The 17,471-nt window shown below is 39.9% G+C and overlaps 2 protein-coding genes across 5 annotated transcripts in view; one reads left to right on the forward strand and one right to left on the reverse strand.

The window, feature by feature from the left end:
* Nucleotides 1-17,471, forward strand: part of LOC308400734 (cell adhesion molecule 2-like) — a 170,686-nt gene that overhangs the window by 31,600 nt on the left and 121,615 nt on the right. The window lies entirely within an intron of this gene.
* Nucleotides 3,307-13,538, reverse strand: LOC308400975 (uncharacterized protein; the record flags this gene model as incomplete). Its single annotated transcript, XM_080889038.1, has 5 exons — nt 3,307-3,855; nt 3,945-4,038; nt 11,487-11,677; nt 11,763-11,822; nt 13,419-13,538. 5 exons carry the CDS (start codon nt 13,536-13,538, stop codon nt 3,307-3,309), a joined length of 1,014 nt encoding a protein of 337 aa, XP_080745164.1.

A 17,471-nucleotide genomic window follows, 5' to 3' on the forward strand; every position in this document is an offset into this window, starting at 1 on the left:
GAGCTCTGCATCTTAAGGCACGTCCACATTAATTTCAACAATAGTCAGGAATGGCTGTTGGCACTGTGTACTCACAGGATATCTGTGGACCTCCAATGTTTAGAAGTTGATCTAGGAGAATATTTGTTACTAAATGCATTTTGTCATTTAAAAAAAAGGGAAAAGATTCTTAATTTAGATCATTATTTAATTTATTTTTCCATTTTTCCAAGCAGGGCCTGCTGTCTTTGTTTCTGCATGAAGGCAGGTGTAGATCTGAAGATTAAAAGAATAGCTCACACTAACACAAACTATAGGACAGCAGATTCTCACTTCAATGAAAAGTGAATCTAGATTGTGTTTTGTATTTTTATGTTGCTAGAAAAAGAATAAAAGAAAATGTGAACCTTATCAAAATGTATCTGTACACAGTAGCAGCAGGAGTCAAATACAATGTTGTGCAAGGCTGCTCTCTCGATGGCTTCAGTTGTTTTTTAGACAATAGGCTTCACAGTGTTAAAATGTCAGCGCTGTAATTAATTTCGTTATTCTGCTTGTGAGTTTTTTTTTTCCTAATGCAGCCGCAAGGTAAGCTGTTCTTTTGTCACATCAGACTTTTCAGGCATAAAACCACATTCCAAAACCTAATGTCAAGATGATAAAACTACACATCTGTCTTTAATGATGCCTCAATTTCGTATGCAAAGAGCGCTTCTTCTGCTTCTGCTTTAAAATACCCATGTTCTGTTAATACAGCTGCATGCATGTAATCAGTTACCTATACCCAACGTCACAAAATGACAAGACACTTCAAGAACCAGAACACATTTTTCAGACTTTCAGACCTATTTTCCATTTTTACAATTGCATTTATTGTAGCAGGAGGTAATTATGTCTATGGTGTTGGATAACTACTGTCCTGTGTTCCAGCTATCAGAGCGGTGCTGGTGGTGATAGTGACGGTGTGTGTGGTTGTGTAGAAGCCTGCAGAGATCTGTCACTCCACTACTCTGAAAAGCTTATTACAGAGAGGACTCTATCTGCTTCACAGTTGAGCTGAGATTCTTTCTTTAGGTCCAACTTATACTGCTTCTAACATTATTACGTTTGTATTGTTAATATGTGTCTTTATGCTCTAGTGAATTTAAATACAAGATGTATCATGTTTCATGCCAAGCTATTTTAAGTTAATCTAATATTGGCTAAAAGTGTGAATAAATGAATAATGCCAGCTGATCTAATCAAAGCAGAAGTGTTTCCAATTTATAAAGTTGTTATGCTACTGCAAAATTTTTGTGCTTAATTGATCTTCATTTTACCTTAAGTGTAACTGTGTTAGAGCTACGGGTGAAATGCTTTCCTATGTGGTTGTTCAATGTTCTCACAGTAGGCTTTAATGTCAAAATCACGGTGTAGCAGATGGCAAGGAGATGCCTCAAGTGAACATCCCTTAAAGGCATCTGTTAATTGTTTTTGAAGATGAACATTAGTTGCTGATGTATGCAGGAGCTCTTCATAAATGTGACATCCTCCTTGGTTTGATTTCACAGTAAAGTCTGCTGACCAGCAGTAATTTCTGATCAGTATTGTTCACCTGCTACAATCAAACACATGTCATGTCCTTTAAAAAAATAAATACCATACCATCAATAGAAATTAATGTAAGCACGAAACATCCGTTCTCACTCCTGACGGGTAATATACCGACGATTTGTCACGTCCCAAGGGTAAAATGTTACGCTTTCGGAGTGAGAACGTGTTGGGACAAGTGATGTTGTGGTTATTGAGACACTGGAAGGCCTTTGAATGGAAATGTTTTTGCAGGACCAAACCATTAACTATTAAACCATTAAAACCATTTCTAATTCTTATTTTTTCCTAATTGTTTACACCTAATGGTGCAAACAGATCTGCTTTCGTGTTATGGGCTCACACGGGCTCCTTTTAAAACACTAAAAATAACTTGAAAGTAAACGGCTTATATTCATGACAGTTCAGCTGATTTCTCCAAATGTATCTTAGCAGTTATAAAATGAATAGCCTGCAGATTATCACCACATAAATTAGTGAAGGTTAAATGGTAGTGATGCACAAATTTCAAAGTGTGGACTTTTGAGTAAATGTCATATTTAATTTCTGTCAATACAGTAGGATGGCTCAGATGTTAACCAAATAACATCAAACTCATAGCTTTGGTCTTTTACTTCACACTTCTGCTTAAATTCATTACCTCCCACACATTGATTTGGCCTCTGTATGCACTGGCAACCCCCACCCTGGAGTAAGATATTCAGCAAGTGCCCTTTTTAAGAGCCCAAAGTTTCTTGACGAACTTTACGTTAATAACCAATCGGCCCAAGAGTCTGCCGTTGTGTTGTTGCTTGGAATTTATTTGTACTCCCATAAATTATTCAGTATTTTGCATCGACTAACTGCCATACCTTTAAGGTTGTGGATCCAAGACCTTGGCACACCTTGAATGTTAATATGGCTGGACTTACAAGGTGAGAGACAATCCCAAAATGACCAGGGCTTTAGTAGAGTTTTCCTAAAGAACAAAACTTTTGGCAATGCCTTCTCATTGTTCCCCAACTTTTTGTTTTGGGGAACAATGAGAAAGCAATATCTATGTCATCTATGTCATGCCTGTTGCTCTCTGAACATCTCAGTAACAGCTTGTCGGACAGAGTATGAGATTATTGCTCTGTGGAAGGTTTCTTTGTTGTCAGGCATAGTGCGAGGCGTTGTGGCCTGTCACCGTCAGGATGTCGATGCCAATCCTCAGTCCATCTGTCTATAGACATCCACTGTGAGGGCACATCCCATCCCCTCTGACAGCCAGTGCAATTACAAGCACCTGGCAGAGTGAGAAACATCGTAGCTGAGCTAAAACGAGATCACAATGATCGACATTGCTTACGTTCCATCTAACTGCTAGACAGAAAAATATCTAAACTTCACTCTTTTCAAGGATATTTGAACAGGCAACCCCTTCAAAAATGCATTAGAGGAACAAGAAGGTTTAAAATTTGCTAGCACTAGCATTCCCAGGCTTCTACCTTTCTACCTATAAAACCCGGAGAGCAGTCAAATGGTGGAAGTGGAAGCTAAATTGGCTAGTCATTCATATGTATATTAGGCTGTTAAGTAGGAATTCTGGAGGGAGGGGAGTGGGGGTGGGGGAGTGGAGTGTTTCAGTTTGCCATCTTGGGGAGAAATCAACACACATGGGTGTATGTCCTTTGTTGCTGACATTTATTGATAAAAACAGTACAAAAAACCAACCATTTGTACACATATTTACAAATAATTCAACATTGTCAGCAATCACTCACAATCCTGGCACTGCCATGGTACCTGTAGTCTGCATTTACCACATGTGTATCTTTTGCAGTGAACACATCGCACAGTGGCCTGATTTTTCTTGCATTTGTGTTTGACCTGACACGTGGCTCTTTTTCCAGGGCTAGGTGTGGAGGGTTCTGCCCGAAGCAACTGATCTTTTCTTGCCTTCTTCGCAGCTACATGAGAGTGAGCCAACTCTGTTGCAAGCGCCACCAGGAAGTCCACCCGTCTTTCCTTCGTCCCGGTGCATGCTTGATACAGCACATGTGCATTCAGTGCTGCCATGTCAATCATGTTATAAAACACGGCGACTGGCCAGCGCCGTGTTCCTTTGCGGACAGTGTACTCCCGAACCATCTGGTCCATCACATCCACGCCACACTTTGTTTTGTTGTAAAGGGTGACAGTGTTTGGCTTCCTTTTGGTGGTGTTATCAGTCTGAACCACGCTGTGCATGCTGCTAAGAATATAGACTGTCTTCTTCCGTTTGGCCGCATACGCCGTCAGCGTGGCAGCAGAGGTTGAAAACACCTAAGAAATAAGATAAATTGTTATTTTCATAGCCCTTTTACACACAATGAAACACATAAACATAGAACCACAAAAGACCTGCAACATACCTGAGTGGTGAATACATTGCGATCTGTCTGTCTAGTGGATTGAGGAATTTCCCTGCGAATCCTGTTGACTGTGCCGAGGATGGTGGTTTTCTGTCTAAGAAGTTTTTGTGCCAGTGAAAGCGATGTGAAAAAATTGTCCGTGGTAACATTTCTGCCCTTGTCTAGGAATGGTTCCATCAGCCTCATTACTACATTTTCAGAAAGTCTCTCCCCAGTGGGACGACTGGGGTCCTTGCCAAGATATGGGAAGACATTGCAAATGTACTTGGATTTTAGGTCGCAAGCCACCCAAAACTTGATCCCAAACTTGTCAGGTTTACTTGCAATATACTGCAGGAAACAGCACCGAGTCTTTGATGGGAAAAGCTGTTCATCAATGGTGATATGTAGACCAGGGTTGTAGCACGTGATGCAGTTGGTGACAAATGATCCCCACACACTGGAAATTGCAGCAAACTTGTCAAAACAAAGTGTGGCGTGGATGTGATGGACCAGATGGTTCGGGAGTACACTGTCCGCAAAGGAACACGGCGCTGGCCAGTCGCCGTGTTTTATAACATGATTGACATGGCAGCACTGAATGCACATGTGCTGTATCAAGCATGCACCGGGACGAAGGAAAGACGGGTGGACTTCCTGGTGGCGCTTGCAACAGAGTTGGCTCGCTCTCATGTAGCTGCGAAGAAGGCAAGAAAAGATCAGTTGCTTCGGGCAGAACCCTCCACACCGAGCCCTGGAAAAAGAGCCACGTGTCAGGTCAAACACAAATGCAAGAAAAATCAGGCCACTGTGCGATGTGTTCACTGCAAAAGATACACATGTGGTAAATGCAGACTACAGGTACCATGGCAGTGCCAGGATTGTGAGTGATTGCTGACAATGTTGAATTATTTGTAAATATGTGTACAAATGGTTGGTTTTTTGTACTGTTTTTATCAATAAATGTCAGCAACAAAGGACATACACCCATGTGTGTTGATTTCTCCCCAAGATGGCAAACTGAAACACTCCACTCCCCCACCCCCACTCCCCTCCCTCCAGAATTCCTACTTAACAGCCTAATATACATATGAATGACTAGCCAATTTAGCTTCCACTTCCACCATTTGACTGCTCTCCGGGTTTTATAGGTAGGAATCCCTAAAATGATGGCTCGCGGGGGTTTCTAGCAGTAATTTACTCTCAACTGAAAGACACATGTTGTTTAAAAGCTTGTAGTCACTTTAGAGCTTCATTATACTTTTATTAGAGAAAAAAATCAGCGGCTGAAATATTAATTTTTTTTGATCTCCACTTCCAGCAGCAACTAAAAAAATATATATTCTAGGGCATGTTAGGTATCAGGTAATGAAGACCTTCAAACTAAATTGAAATGACTATCTGCTGCTACCACCTGGGGCTACCATGGTGAGAAGTTTCCTACTGCTGGTCTTAAGTGATGTAAAGACTTCCTGATCAGCAGGCAATAAGCACTTTAGAGAAATATTTGTATCTAAGCCTTAGTTGTAACTATAAGGCGATGATGTAATAAACGTGTTTGTGTGTGAGAGGCATTTGTGTGTTTGAAAGAGTGCGAGAGAGACAGAGAGAGAGAGAATCTTCCACCGGAAGGTGACGTGATGAGATAGCAGGAGTTTAGGAAAATCACACCCACCTTTGGCACAGCTTTAGTATCTGGACTACTATGACTCACACTTCGTTCCACATTCCTTTTATATTTTATCTATTGGGATCATGTATACGAGCAATGGTTCAGATGATGTTGTGTTATCTGAATACATTTATCGCTTGCTTTATCAGCATGTCTTTCTCTGAAAAGTTAGTAGTAAGTAAGTAAGTACATAAAACTAACTTGTTTCTATGTTTCCTAATGACATGTATTCAAATGTATTGATTGAGGTCATTGAATGGTTGCACTATAAATGGTGCAATTGAAAACGTAAATTGTAAATTGCCTCATAAATGTCACAACCTTACTAGATTTTAATCTACCATTCGTTGTTGCACATGTCCCAACTGTCATGAAACGCTGTGTGGCAGGCAGGAGATGAGGACTCAAAATGCAGGACTCACAGACTCGAGGGATGAACTCAAAACCACAGCTTTATTTGCTGGTCGCAGCAAAACGAGCATACAAAGTAAACTAAATTAAACTGGGGAATAACACACTAAACTCACAGGGAGATCCACACGGCATGAGGGACAACGTAACACTGACTCAGAGAAACACAGGGTTTAAATACACTGGGAACATAATGCACAATACAGAGTGACAGAAAACAAGAAACTCAAACATGCAAAGACACAGACTTACACAGAACAGAGGGGGCACAGAGAAACATGAAGGGCAAGGGATTAAAACTAGAAACCATAGAATAACTCACAAGTACAATAATACAAAAACCACGAAGAACTAAACACGCTGGGTCAGAGACCCAGGACCCTGACACCAACAGCTTTCAGTGACTTCCATTTTTACAGCACTCCCTTGAAGTCCCATTCTGACCATTTGCACTGTGGATTCAGCGATTTCACCATGAATCTCGAACTTGAGCAGAGAGCAGATGTTTCTGATGCAAACTCAATCAAGTTTCCTGTGAAGGATCATTGCTGGTGATGACAGCTGTGGTTCTGGCTAAGTCGTAGCAGCTTTCAGAGGTTTTAGGTTGGAGGGTCTACAGTTTCCAAGTGCTAAGGCACTGGGTCAGGTTAGGTGAGACTGACGAATTGAGACTGTCAATCTCGAGTTCTACAGTAACCTCCCTGCAAATTCTTGGTGGAGATCTAATGAGCATCACAGAAGCACCAGTACAAGAGCACAGGTGTGGAATCAAGGAAAACTGCAATCGCCAGAAGCCGTTTTGACATAACTAAGAAGTTGATATTGAAACAAAGATAATCCAAATTTAGATAATCTGTTTTTTTAAGTATCATTTTTTTAATGAGCTGATTTGATTGCACCTCATATATCAACACTTTGAAATATATGATTTTAAAATGTAATGCACAAGTGAATAAAATGATGAAATACAAGTTTATGTAAAGCATGTAATACTTTGTCATTCATCAACAAATGTGTGAGTGTCACACATAACAAAGACTCTCTAAAACCCACAGAGTTTAATTGGTGAATGTAGATAAATAATATTTGTAGACAGAGGTCATGCACTATTATTGATACCTTTAATTCATAATACAAGAGAATAAGCAAAAACGCCTGAAGAAACTAAAATGAAACACATTTAACTTTACAGGTTAAAGTGCCCAGTTTGTTCAATCAGTGTAACCAAATAGCAAACACTTGCTCGACTGGCAGATTTTCCCAGGCCTTACAAATTCTTCATCCTCTATTTAGTCAAAATTCTGTCATTGAAAGAAATTTTGGTGACCGTGAAGATATATAAGAGGTACATTGAACGTGACACATGAAACAAACACAAACGGAGAACGTAACATCACAGTGTTAGAGGGTGATAAATATAAAAAAGCAAGTATTCATGACTTGCAGCTTTTGTCCTTTTGTTCCTGGCATTTGCTATGACGTTTTAGTATGCATCTCTTGTTGTAATAACCTTAAACAAATCTCCATTAAGGATGTAGAACTTGTAACTTCTTGTATCCCAGAGGACTTTACCTGGTATCTGTCTGACCATGTGCAGACTCAGGCTGCTGACATTAGCACCTTGCTTCTTTAAATCTTTTAGCTTAAGTGCAGTAATGCTGATGTGGTGACTTTAAACAGGCCAGTTTTTCCTCATCTAAATATATTCAGGCAAGGACTGCTGGCCACACAAGCTCATCTTCAGTTGCTCCAAATCTCAGATTTGCAGTCACACTTGTGCGCTAACGACTACAGCTGCTGATCACTTAGCCTTCTCGTGGTCAGGAAAGGCCATGCGCCTAGCTTAAGGACAGCTTTAAGGTAATCATTAAGCAGTTAGTCCTAGATCACACTTTTGAACCACTAACCTTCTTCATATAAGTCGGCATGACTAATTTGAGACCCTTTTAAATGTGTATTCCATATAACTTTGGCTATTCTATGCAAAATTAGTTCAGGATTAATGTCATTTATTGGAAAATAATCTGTCTAAAACCAGTACATTTCACCAACTGAAATATTGTTTATGAAGGAGATTGAAATATCTCCAGATAGTAGTGCTTCCTAACGTCTTGATTCTGATTGGATAGGTCTAGTCAATACGTTCTCATTTCAGGGCATCAAATAGTGCTGCCATTTTTAAATTATGCATAAGGTATTCTTTGCTGATTGGTGGGCTTGTTCTTGTTAACCAAGTACCATCTTCACCTTAAATGGGTTGCTGACCCAATTAAATTTAAACATCACTGTGATTTCCTTAAATGCGACCGAGATTTAATATAAGCTTTTCTCAACTTTCTGCGCTCATGTTTTATGACATTGCTTACTCCTAGTTTGGACTATACTGTTTATGTTTGTTAAACTTGCAAGCAAACAGCTGCTTACACTTAGTTGCCAAAGCAAGTACTTGTTGTTTGACATTAGTTGTTCGGAGGCAGTCATCCTGCTGCCTGGAAACTGGGCTTCGTTTTCTCAGAGCTCACTCACAAAAATCACAGTAAGCTATTTTGTTTTGATTACACTAGGCACAGGGGGTGTTGCTGCCATTGTTTCAGTTTTGGAAGGAAGCAAAACTGCTTTCTGCTTATATTTTGTAGATTAACTGACACCACTGCTCTGTTAAATTTCATTATTTCTATCATGGATTTAGCAACACCCACAAGCTTGTTTGCTTTTGCTTTTGCCTTAGTTGTTAATTATATCATTACACAATAAGTAACTTTAATAAATTTAAGACAAGTGGATTTATGTTGCTTCTTTTTACCCAGCTGAGCTGGGCCATAGTCCTTGTGAAAACTGTTGGTAGCAAGGTCTTTGGATTATCAGAGTACGCAGTACATTGTTTTTGAAAAGGCACAATTTTAAATTTTGAGGAGCACAAACAAAATTACTTCCACTTTAAATTGAAGTGGCAGCAGATGTTTTCGTGTCATAGATGAATTATAAATATCTAAACGTAAATCCAGAACAATCTGTTGTTTTTGTAACTAAGGCTAAGTGGATTCCTAAAGCTTTAAACTTTAATTTCAGATTCATAGACCTGGGTGTACAGCATAAGCACAGTTCATAATCCACATATCTATGTGTGCTCACCTCTATATCACCCGCCAGCTTGTTAAATGTGTTAAACAAGATAACCAGCAAAATTTGCAAATAATCCTCGTGTGGCACAAGAACTCGGCAAAGAAGCACACTTACTCAGATAAAAGAAAGTGTCAGTGGAGATGAGAGGATTATCAATCCAATCTAATCTCCCACGCGTAGTCATTACAGCAATATGTTGCGTTTGGATCCTCATGCACAGTACCTTGTAAAATTCCCTTATATTCAAATAGAAAATCATTTTTAATTTTTTTGCCACTTTGGATATAGATGCTTTTATTGTAAAGGACATTATCCTTTTAAATGTGACATTTTCAAAAAATTAGGAGCACTCCAGCTGCTCCAAAGAACCTGGAGTGTGGTGGTCTGATGGAAACCATCTCAAGTGAAAGTGGATTATTGTGGGATTTAGATTTATGAACAGAGAAGTTGAGAAACGAACCACTCTTTGTACTTCTTTAAGAAGTTCAGCACTAATACAAACATACATACTTATCCTTGTAAGGTTAAAAGGTTAATGGATTCAAACTCAGACAAATAGCTGCTTTTATTTTGTTCAGCTGTAAGTTTGTCTCCATTATGTTGCACTGACTGAGGTCTGGAGCTTGCGCAGAAAAATGCTGAAGGTTGTTTGAGCAAAGTGCCTTCCGTAGTCAACTGAAGGACAGTTTTTGAAAAAACTAGACAGGTAATTATGTATTATTTCTACTGACAATTATGTGTCTTTGAGTCAAACTAAACTTGAGACATTATGTGGGCTGACTTAGCTCTAAAGTGTTAATTAGGCTTACAGAATAAGGAAACTGGCTTTTAATGGGTCTCACTGAGCTGAGAGAATAGGTCTAATCTTTTGCTATTAATATCCTGGTGCAGTATAGACTTTTCTGATTACACATTGTAAAAAGTTGTGAAGAATCAATCATTTAATCACACTTGCATTTTTAAGTGTACTGCAAATCATCTCGGGTCAAATAATTAAAATCTCATGCCTTTAAAAAAAGAATCAGAGCCAGCAATATTCACAGAGACCTAAGTGCTCATTTTGGCAGTTGAAAGTAAGGACACGTTTTTCTTATTATCGTATTCTTGAATTTCTTTAAGTAGTCATAGTTAAACAATGAGTAAATACAGACAAGACATTGCAGTTTAAATGAAAGTGGGTTTAACTTTAAGCAAAGAAAGACTTTCTTGGAGTCCAGAAAGTGGGATTTAGAATAAGTAGTCCTTTGAAAATTCAGAATTTATAATTTCAGATATAAGCTAAAAGATCAAATGAGAAAAAACATTTTGTATGATATGCAGTTTCAGATTATTGGAACAAACACCAGTTTATTGTTGTCGAGTCTAGAAATGGCTGAAGCTGTTGAAGGTATATTTAGGCTTACTGCAACTATACTGTGCAATTAGATTTTATAACTATTTTGATTTGATGCAAATGGAATTATTTCTACAGCTTACTGTGCTCAACATCTATTGTATAATCCAATCAAATAAGTTTACTTTAGTGCTGCCGATGAGTCACAGCACTGAACTGAAAGGAAACTTTGTACATTTTTAAACACAATGATGTGACAGTGGAATAAACATTGAGGCGGCCGTGATTTACTCATTTATTCTAAAGGTTAAAGAGTTCAATGTTAAGTGCAAAAACAGTCAGTGCTTAGTTTTGGTTGACTTGAGGTTGTGATTAAAATGCAATTTAAAAAAGCATAATAATAACTGATCAGGTGCTTTCCTGAATCATCTTTTAAACTAAAATAAACTATATAACAGCTGCATGAATGTTTATAGAGGGTGTTACACATATATGTGTACATATGCAGGGGCGAGAGGGGAATTTTTTATATCCTCTTGCCCTTGTGGGCTGTCCTTTCTCCTTCAAGCGCGGGTCCTCTACCAGAGGCCTTGGAGCTTGAGGGTCTTGCACACTTCTGGACAGAGATCTCGGATGTCGTTCCTGGGATCTGCTGAAGCCACTCGCCTAGCTTGGAGGTCACTTCCCCCAGTGCTCCAACTACCATGGGGACCACTTTTGCCTTCACCATCAAAATCTTGTTGAGCTCCTTTCTCAGCTCTTGCTGTGTCTCTAGATTCTCATATTTCTTTTTCTTGATATTGTTATCATTTGGTATAGCTGTATCTATCACTATGGCCAGCTTCCTTTCCTCTCATTTTCCACCACTACTCGATTAGTAATCACCAGTTTGTTGGTATCTTGAAGTCCCACAGGATCTTAGCTCTTAGTCATTCTCAACCACATTTGGGGTTGTATCTCATTTTTCTGGTGGCTGAGATATACACTAAGCACTCGGCCAGTTATGGCCCTCTTCCTGATGTACTCATGGATCTTTGGTGTTTTGTCCTGGACAGTGGTTCTGACACTCACTCTGCCACCTTCCTTCCGCTCAGCATACAGTTTTAGGATGCTTGATTTGGGGTCAAACTCACCATACATGGTAAGGAGCTTTCTTGTCCTGATGTCATTGGCTTCCGTCTTTCCTTTGACCACCTTATTATCCCAGCAGGGTATCTGACAAATGGCAGGGGATAGGTCTTAATTGCAAAAAAAGCATCTTGTTCTTCCCATTCACCTGACTCCGCAGGACTGGTCTTACTCTCTGCAGGTTCTGCGTGCATGAGGTTTTCCTGGCCGCATTTTCATGTTTCCCATTTGCCTGTGGGATTCAAAATCAAATCAAATCAAATCACTTTTATTGTCACATCACATGTGCTGGTACACTGGTACAGTACATGCGAGTGAAAGTCTTGTGTGCGAGCTTCACAAGCAACAGAGGTGTGCAAAAAATACAATAACATAAAACAAGCAAAATATAAGAATGGCTAAATCTGAGAGTAATAAATATATGTACAATATAAGAGTGTATGCATTACTGGATGTGTATACTAAATATGTTTTTCTACGTGTGTGTGTGTGTGTGTGTGTGTGTGTATACATATTTTACAAATTAAATAGAGTAAACAATAAATAAAATATATAAAGTATACAGAGGTTGGTAGTTGGATATTGTGCAAAACAAGTGACATTTATATACAGTATGTAGTACATAATGTTGAAGTTCCAGTAGTGAAGGTGAGGTGTCTATGAAGTGTTCAGCAGTCTGATGGCCTGGTGGAAAAAGCTGTCTCTCAGTCTGCTGGTTTGGGACCGGATGCTGCAGAACCTCCTTCCTGATGGAAGCAGTCTGAACAGTTTATGGCTGGGGTGACTGGAGTCCTTGATGATCCTTCCCGCTTTCCTCAGGCAGCGCTTCCTGTAGATGTCTTGGAGGTAGGCAAGCTTTCCTCCAATTATCCGTTCAGAGCACCGCACTACTCTCTGGAGAGCTTTGCGGTTGTAAGCGGTGCTGTTGCCATACCAGGTTGTGATGCATCCAGTGAGGATGCTCTCAATGGCACAGCGATAGAAGGTCCTGAGGATGTGGGGGCTCATGCCGAATCTTTTCAGTCTCCTGAGAAAGAAGAGGCGCTGCTGCGCCTTCTTCACTGTTTTGTTTGTGTGTACTGACCACGTAAGATCCTCAGCCAGATGTACACCAAAGAACCGGAAGCTGCTCACTCTCTCCACAGCAGCGCCGTTGATGGTGATGGGGGTGTATACTTCTTTGCACCTCCGGAAGTCCACTATCAACTCCTTTGTCTTTGCGACGTTGAGTGTGAGATGGTTGTATTGACACCAGTGGGTCAGGGCGCTGACCTCCTCCCTGTAAGCCGCCTCATCACCGTTGGTGATAAGATCCACCACTGTAGTGTCGTCCGCAAACTTCACAATGATGTTGGAGTTGTTAGTGGCCGTGCAGTCATAGGTGTAGAGTGGGTACAGGAGAGGGCTCAGTACACACCCCTGTGGAGCACCAGTGTTCAGTGTGATGGGGGATGGGGTGATGCTGCCCAGTCTGACCACTTGGCGTCTGTCAGACAGGAAGCTAAGGATCCAGCTGCAGAGGGAGCTGCTCAGTCCTAGATCCTGCAGTTTCCTGTCCAGCTTCGAGGGAACGATGGTATTGAATGCTGAGCTGTAATCTACAAACAGCATTCTCACATACGTGTCTCTCTTCTCCAGGTGTGACAGGGCAGTATGTAGTGTCAGGGCTATGGCATCATCAGTGGACCTGTTGTGGCGGTATGCGAACTGTAGAGGGTCCAGTGAGTCGGGTAGTGAAGCTGTCCTCCTAGCTGTCCTCAGTGTCTGCAGTGTTGCCTTGTGGTAGTGCAATCCCCTCAGTTCCGACTACCTTCGCTCTCTTTGTTACCATCTGACTACACTTCTCCAGTCTGAATGACATTCTATTGTTGTTATAGTAGATCCCCTCAGTATGGATGAGTGAATCAATGTCTTGTTCACTCCTGGCATACAGCTTGATGCCATCCATGTTGAGGAGGTGGCTAATGTCAGTGTTTGTAGCCAGTCTAATTATATTAATTAATGATAATAAGGAGGTTCAGGCCTGTGCAGAACACCAACAGGATGCATCTTCTTAACTTGCTTGTGACTTGTACCATCGGCTTGAAGTTGGTCTCAGGTCTTGTTTTCCTCATCCACATGAAATTTCCGATGAAGGCTCTTAGGGTCCTGTTAATCTTGGACAGCTCTAGGCATTCCAGGATCTGTGTGTGAATCAATGAGTTATAGGCTTTCTTGTAGTCAATCCAGGTGGTGCACAGGTCGGTCAGTCGGGTCTTACAGTCTCAAGCAACTGCTCTATCTACCAGTAGCTGATGTTTTGCCCCTCTGGGGTTCCTTCCAGTTCTTTTTTGTGACCCATTCATGTATTATGCCATGTGCCTGTTCATCTTAGTTGCTATGATGCCTGACAGGAGCTTCCATGTGGTGCTGAGCCGACTCCCCATGCATGGAATACATGAAATTCATAAAAATTCAATTTACGGAATGTTAGATGTCCAAACAGTAATCTGTTGAGCTGCACAACACTTTACAATTACAATTACCATCTGATCACTGGGGTAACATTCATATTACAATTATTTGTTATTCAAAACAAAGAAACTGTAAAAAACCTTCTAGTTTGAACTTTGTTTTTTACTTTTGAGTAATCCAAACAAACAAACAAACAAACAAACAAACAAACAAACAAACAAACAAACAAACAAACAAACAAACCTTCCTTTCTAAGATGGAAATAATAGACAAATTTAGATATTTTGAAAATTCAAGTGGCTAATAGGATTTTTCAAATAATGGCCCCAGAGGAACAAACATAAACATTTTGATGTTTTTTTCTGCTATTCAGACTATTCCATAATTGTTTCAGTTATCTGCCACACAGAAACTGAGGGGCACTAAATTAAAATCCTAAGTATCAGGTTAACCTTTACTAGGTTTACATAAACATTGAATGTCCTGTTTATAAGCTATTGAGAACTGGTGAAGAGATATTCTGTGACCTGCAGAATTTCAGCTGTTGCAGAAATGTATATAAAAAAGTTTCACCTTGCTCTTTAAATTAAAGAGCTAATGTGTTGGAGGTTTGAAAAATTAAATGCAAATACTGCCTCAGTAGCAGGGAATCACAAAATACACAATAACTACTATGAATATTTCATAGTTTTTCAACGGTTGAAAAAAAAACCCCCCTTCAACAGTTTCAGTAATAATTGGGGATATACATCAGTGGTTTTAGTCGTTGACAAATAATTTTTTTGCTGCTAATGGAGGCTGTTTTTTCTTCTTCTTCTTTTCTACATTTGAATTTCAGCAGCTTCTAAAGAAGAAAATTCCTTGTAAGTCTGAATACAGAAGTCTTGATTATAACACTTTGGAGACAAGTTTCCACAGTCAAGCCTCCACACTCGACTTATGATGCCCCCGTTCAGTTATCAGATAATTGGTTAGCAAACGAGATAGTTTTTTCTTCAATTTGTCATGCTTCTTTCTGGTCAAAGTCAACTGAACTGTCAGGAACCTATGAGCTCATTTCCATATTGTTTGCAGTTGTATAATGACTCAAAATTAGCTTCTAATTAAATCTGAGGAATTCACACTTGAGTGCATACTGTGTGTGTGTGTGTGTGTGTGTGTGTGTGTGTGTGCGTGTGTGCGCGCGTGCGCGTGTGCGTGTGTGTGTGTGTGTGTGTGTGTGTGTGTGTGTGTGTGTGAAATTCATTCAGTAGTTCTTGATAGTGGAGACAGAAAATAATGTCTGGTACACTCAAGTGAACAACACATCATCAAGTTTACTTTGACACAAGGCACATTTTTTATATGTCACAAGCAGATTAAAGTTACAAGAGTCAGATCATTTGTTGTGTTTTTTTTTTTTTTATTCGCTCATTTTGTTTTGAATATCTATTGTATGTGAATACATTAAGAGAAATTTTAGCGGATTGTCGGTAAGCCGTTGCGCCTGTGTCGACATGCACGACATGTCTGTTCTCAAAAAGCGCTTTAACACATTTGACACAAAGAAATTGTGTAGCCTGGCTTTAGTTGTATTGATTCTGTTATTAATGTTTCAACACCCTTGGCATTTCAGATGTGGTTTTCCTACACTTTGTCTTATCCCGCCTGGTTCCTAGCCTGAAACAATCACTTATCAATAAATGCATGGTATGTGTTGGCACATGCTATCAATCAACAAAAGTGGGTGCAGCAAATGTGGCACGGTGCAGCAATATTTGCCATTTTTCCTCTTCTCCCAGGACTTTTATTTTTCCTGTAGAGCCTGAATTGCGTTTATCATTATTCAACTGGCTTTTGTTGTCCCTTTTATGTGAATATCACTTTTTAGTGTAATTGCACTGTAAACTCATCTAGGCAATTTGCTAATTTACTGCACAATGTAAGTGCATTTCTGTAAGCTACTTCGGCTTTACGGAGGCAGATGGTTTCATTTGTATGTAGTCATTAAACCACACATCCTCCTCACCAATCGGTTATTTAAATTTGCATTTAAATGTGTTTGACCTTGAGACTTTGCACACACTGGCTCCTCTCCGTTGCTTCACACCTTTAATTGGCTAATTATTTTGGGTTTTGTGTTCAGCCTGCATCATTATACTTTGTGTGTGTTTTTGCTTTCTCATGTGCTCCTGGTCTGAGCTGATTAGGCAGGATTTTTCCCACTAATTTTGTCTTTACGGATCCTGAATTATCTTCAAATTTGGTCTTAAACTGCCTGTCCGGCCCTACTTTGTTTACCTCGTGAGGTGCTCGCAAGATACACATCATCCAAAATGACCAACTGACCATGAACATTTAGTTTATTGGGATTATACAAATCTGATAAACAGACTCAGAGAAAGTCTTTGCAGGGGTCACAGTAGAAGAGTTTGTGCAGTAGACTTACTGATCTCAACACAAGCACAGTACAGGTGGCAGGTAACAAACTGAGGCAAGCCTGAAAATGCTGTAGGAAATTAAACAAATATTAAAGCATTGCTGCCTGTATTAACATAGGCTTTTGAGGATTTGGGGGCTTTAGAGACTCAGGGGCTGCTATACTGTGCTTGCTCATCAACAATACGATAGTGTTTTAAAATCCCAGACTCTACTCAGCATTAGTCACTGTAATTGACAGTAACTGACACACACTCTATTCATTTTGTAGTGTCACCTATAGCTGATGGATGATGACATTTGTTTTGCGTATTTGACAAAATTGCCTGTGACAAATGTTGCAGGAAGAGCCTGCAATGACGGGAGCTTTCCAAGTTTGCAGAAAAACGAACAAAAGTGCCTTTTAACCTGAAGCACAGCACTAGAGCACTACAGCATATCAGTGTGAATAACGAATGAGAAGGTGTGTAAATATATATATACACACACATACACATACATATCTATATCTATATCGATTATACATATATATGTATATATAGAGGACCCGAGCTTGAACGATAAACCGCCCGCAGGGGCAAGCTGGGTGTTTTTATTTTTTATTTTAATATATATATATGGCACTTACTGTTTAAGGCTAGCTCCCAGGTGAACCATTAATAAATTTGCTAAAAGACAAATGATCCACCTGTCCAGCACCAGGTTACCCTGGCTGAGAGGTAGGAAAAAGTAACAAATAACATTTTAATTTGACACCGCAGCAGGCTGTTCAGTCCCCACTGAAGTACTGTGCTGTGGTCAGAAAAATTAGCATGCAGTGACGATCCCAGCAGCCTTATAAGCTTAATGCCAAAGAGCTGTTGCATCACAATAGCGGTGTGTCATTTTCCTCTGTCATCCACCTGGGCACAAACCATGGCCACAGTAAGAACTGTTTATATCCCAGTAAGAAAATTAGACTGATAGGAAAACCCCTGTTTGCTTAGAAGGTGCATACATGGGTTTGTTT

The sequence above is a fragment of the Rhamphochromis sp. 'chilingali' genome (genome assembly GCF_963969265.1).
Source record: "Rhamphochromis sp. 'chilingali' genome assembly, chromosome: 8".
NCBI lineage: Eukaryota > Metazoa > Chordata > Actinopteri > Cichliformes > Cichlidae > Rhamphochromis > Rhamphochromis sp. 'chilingali'.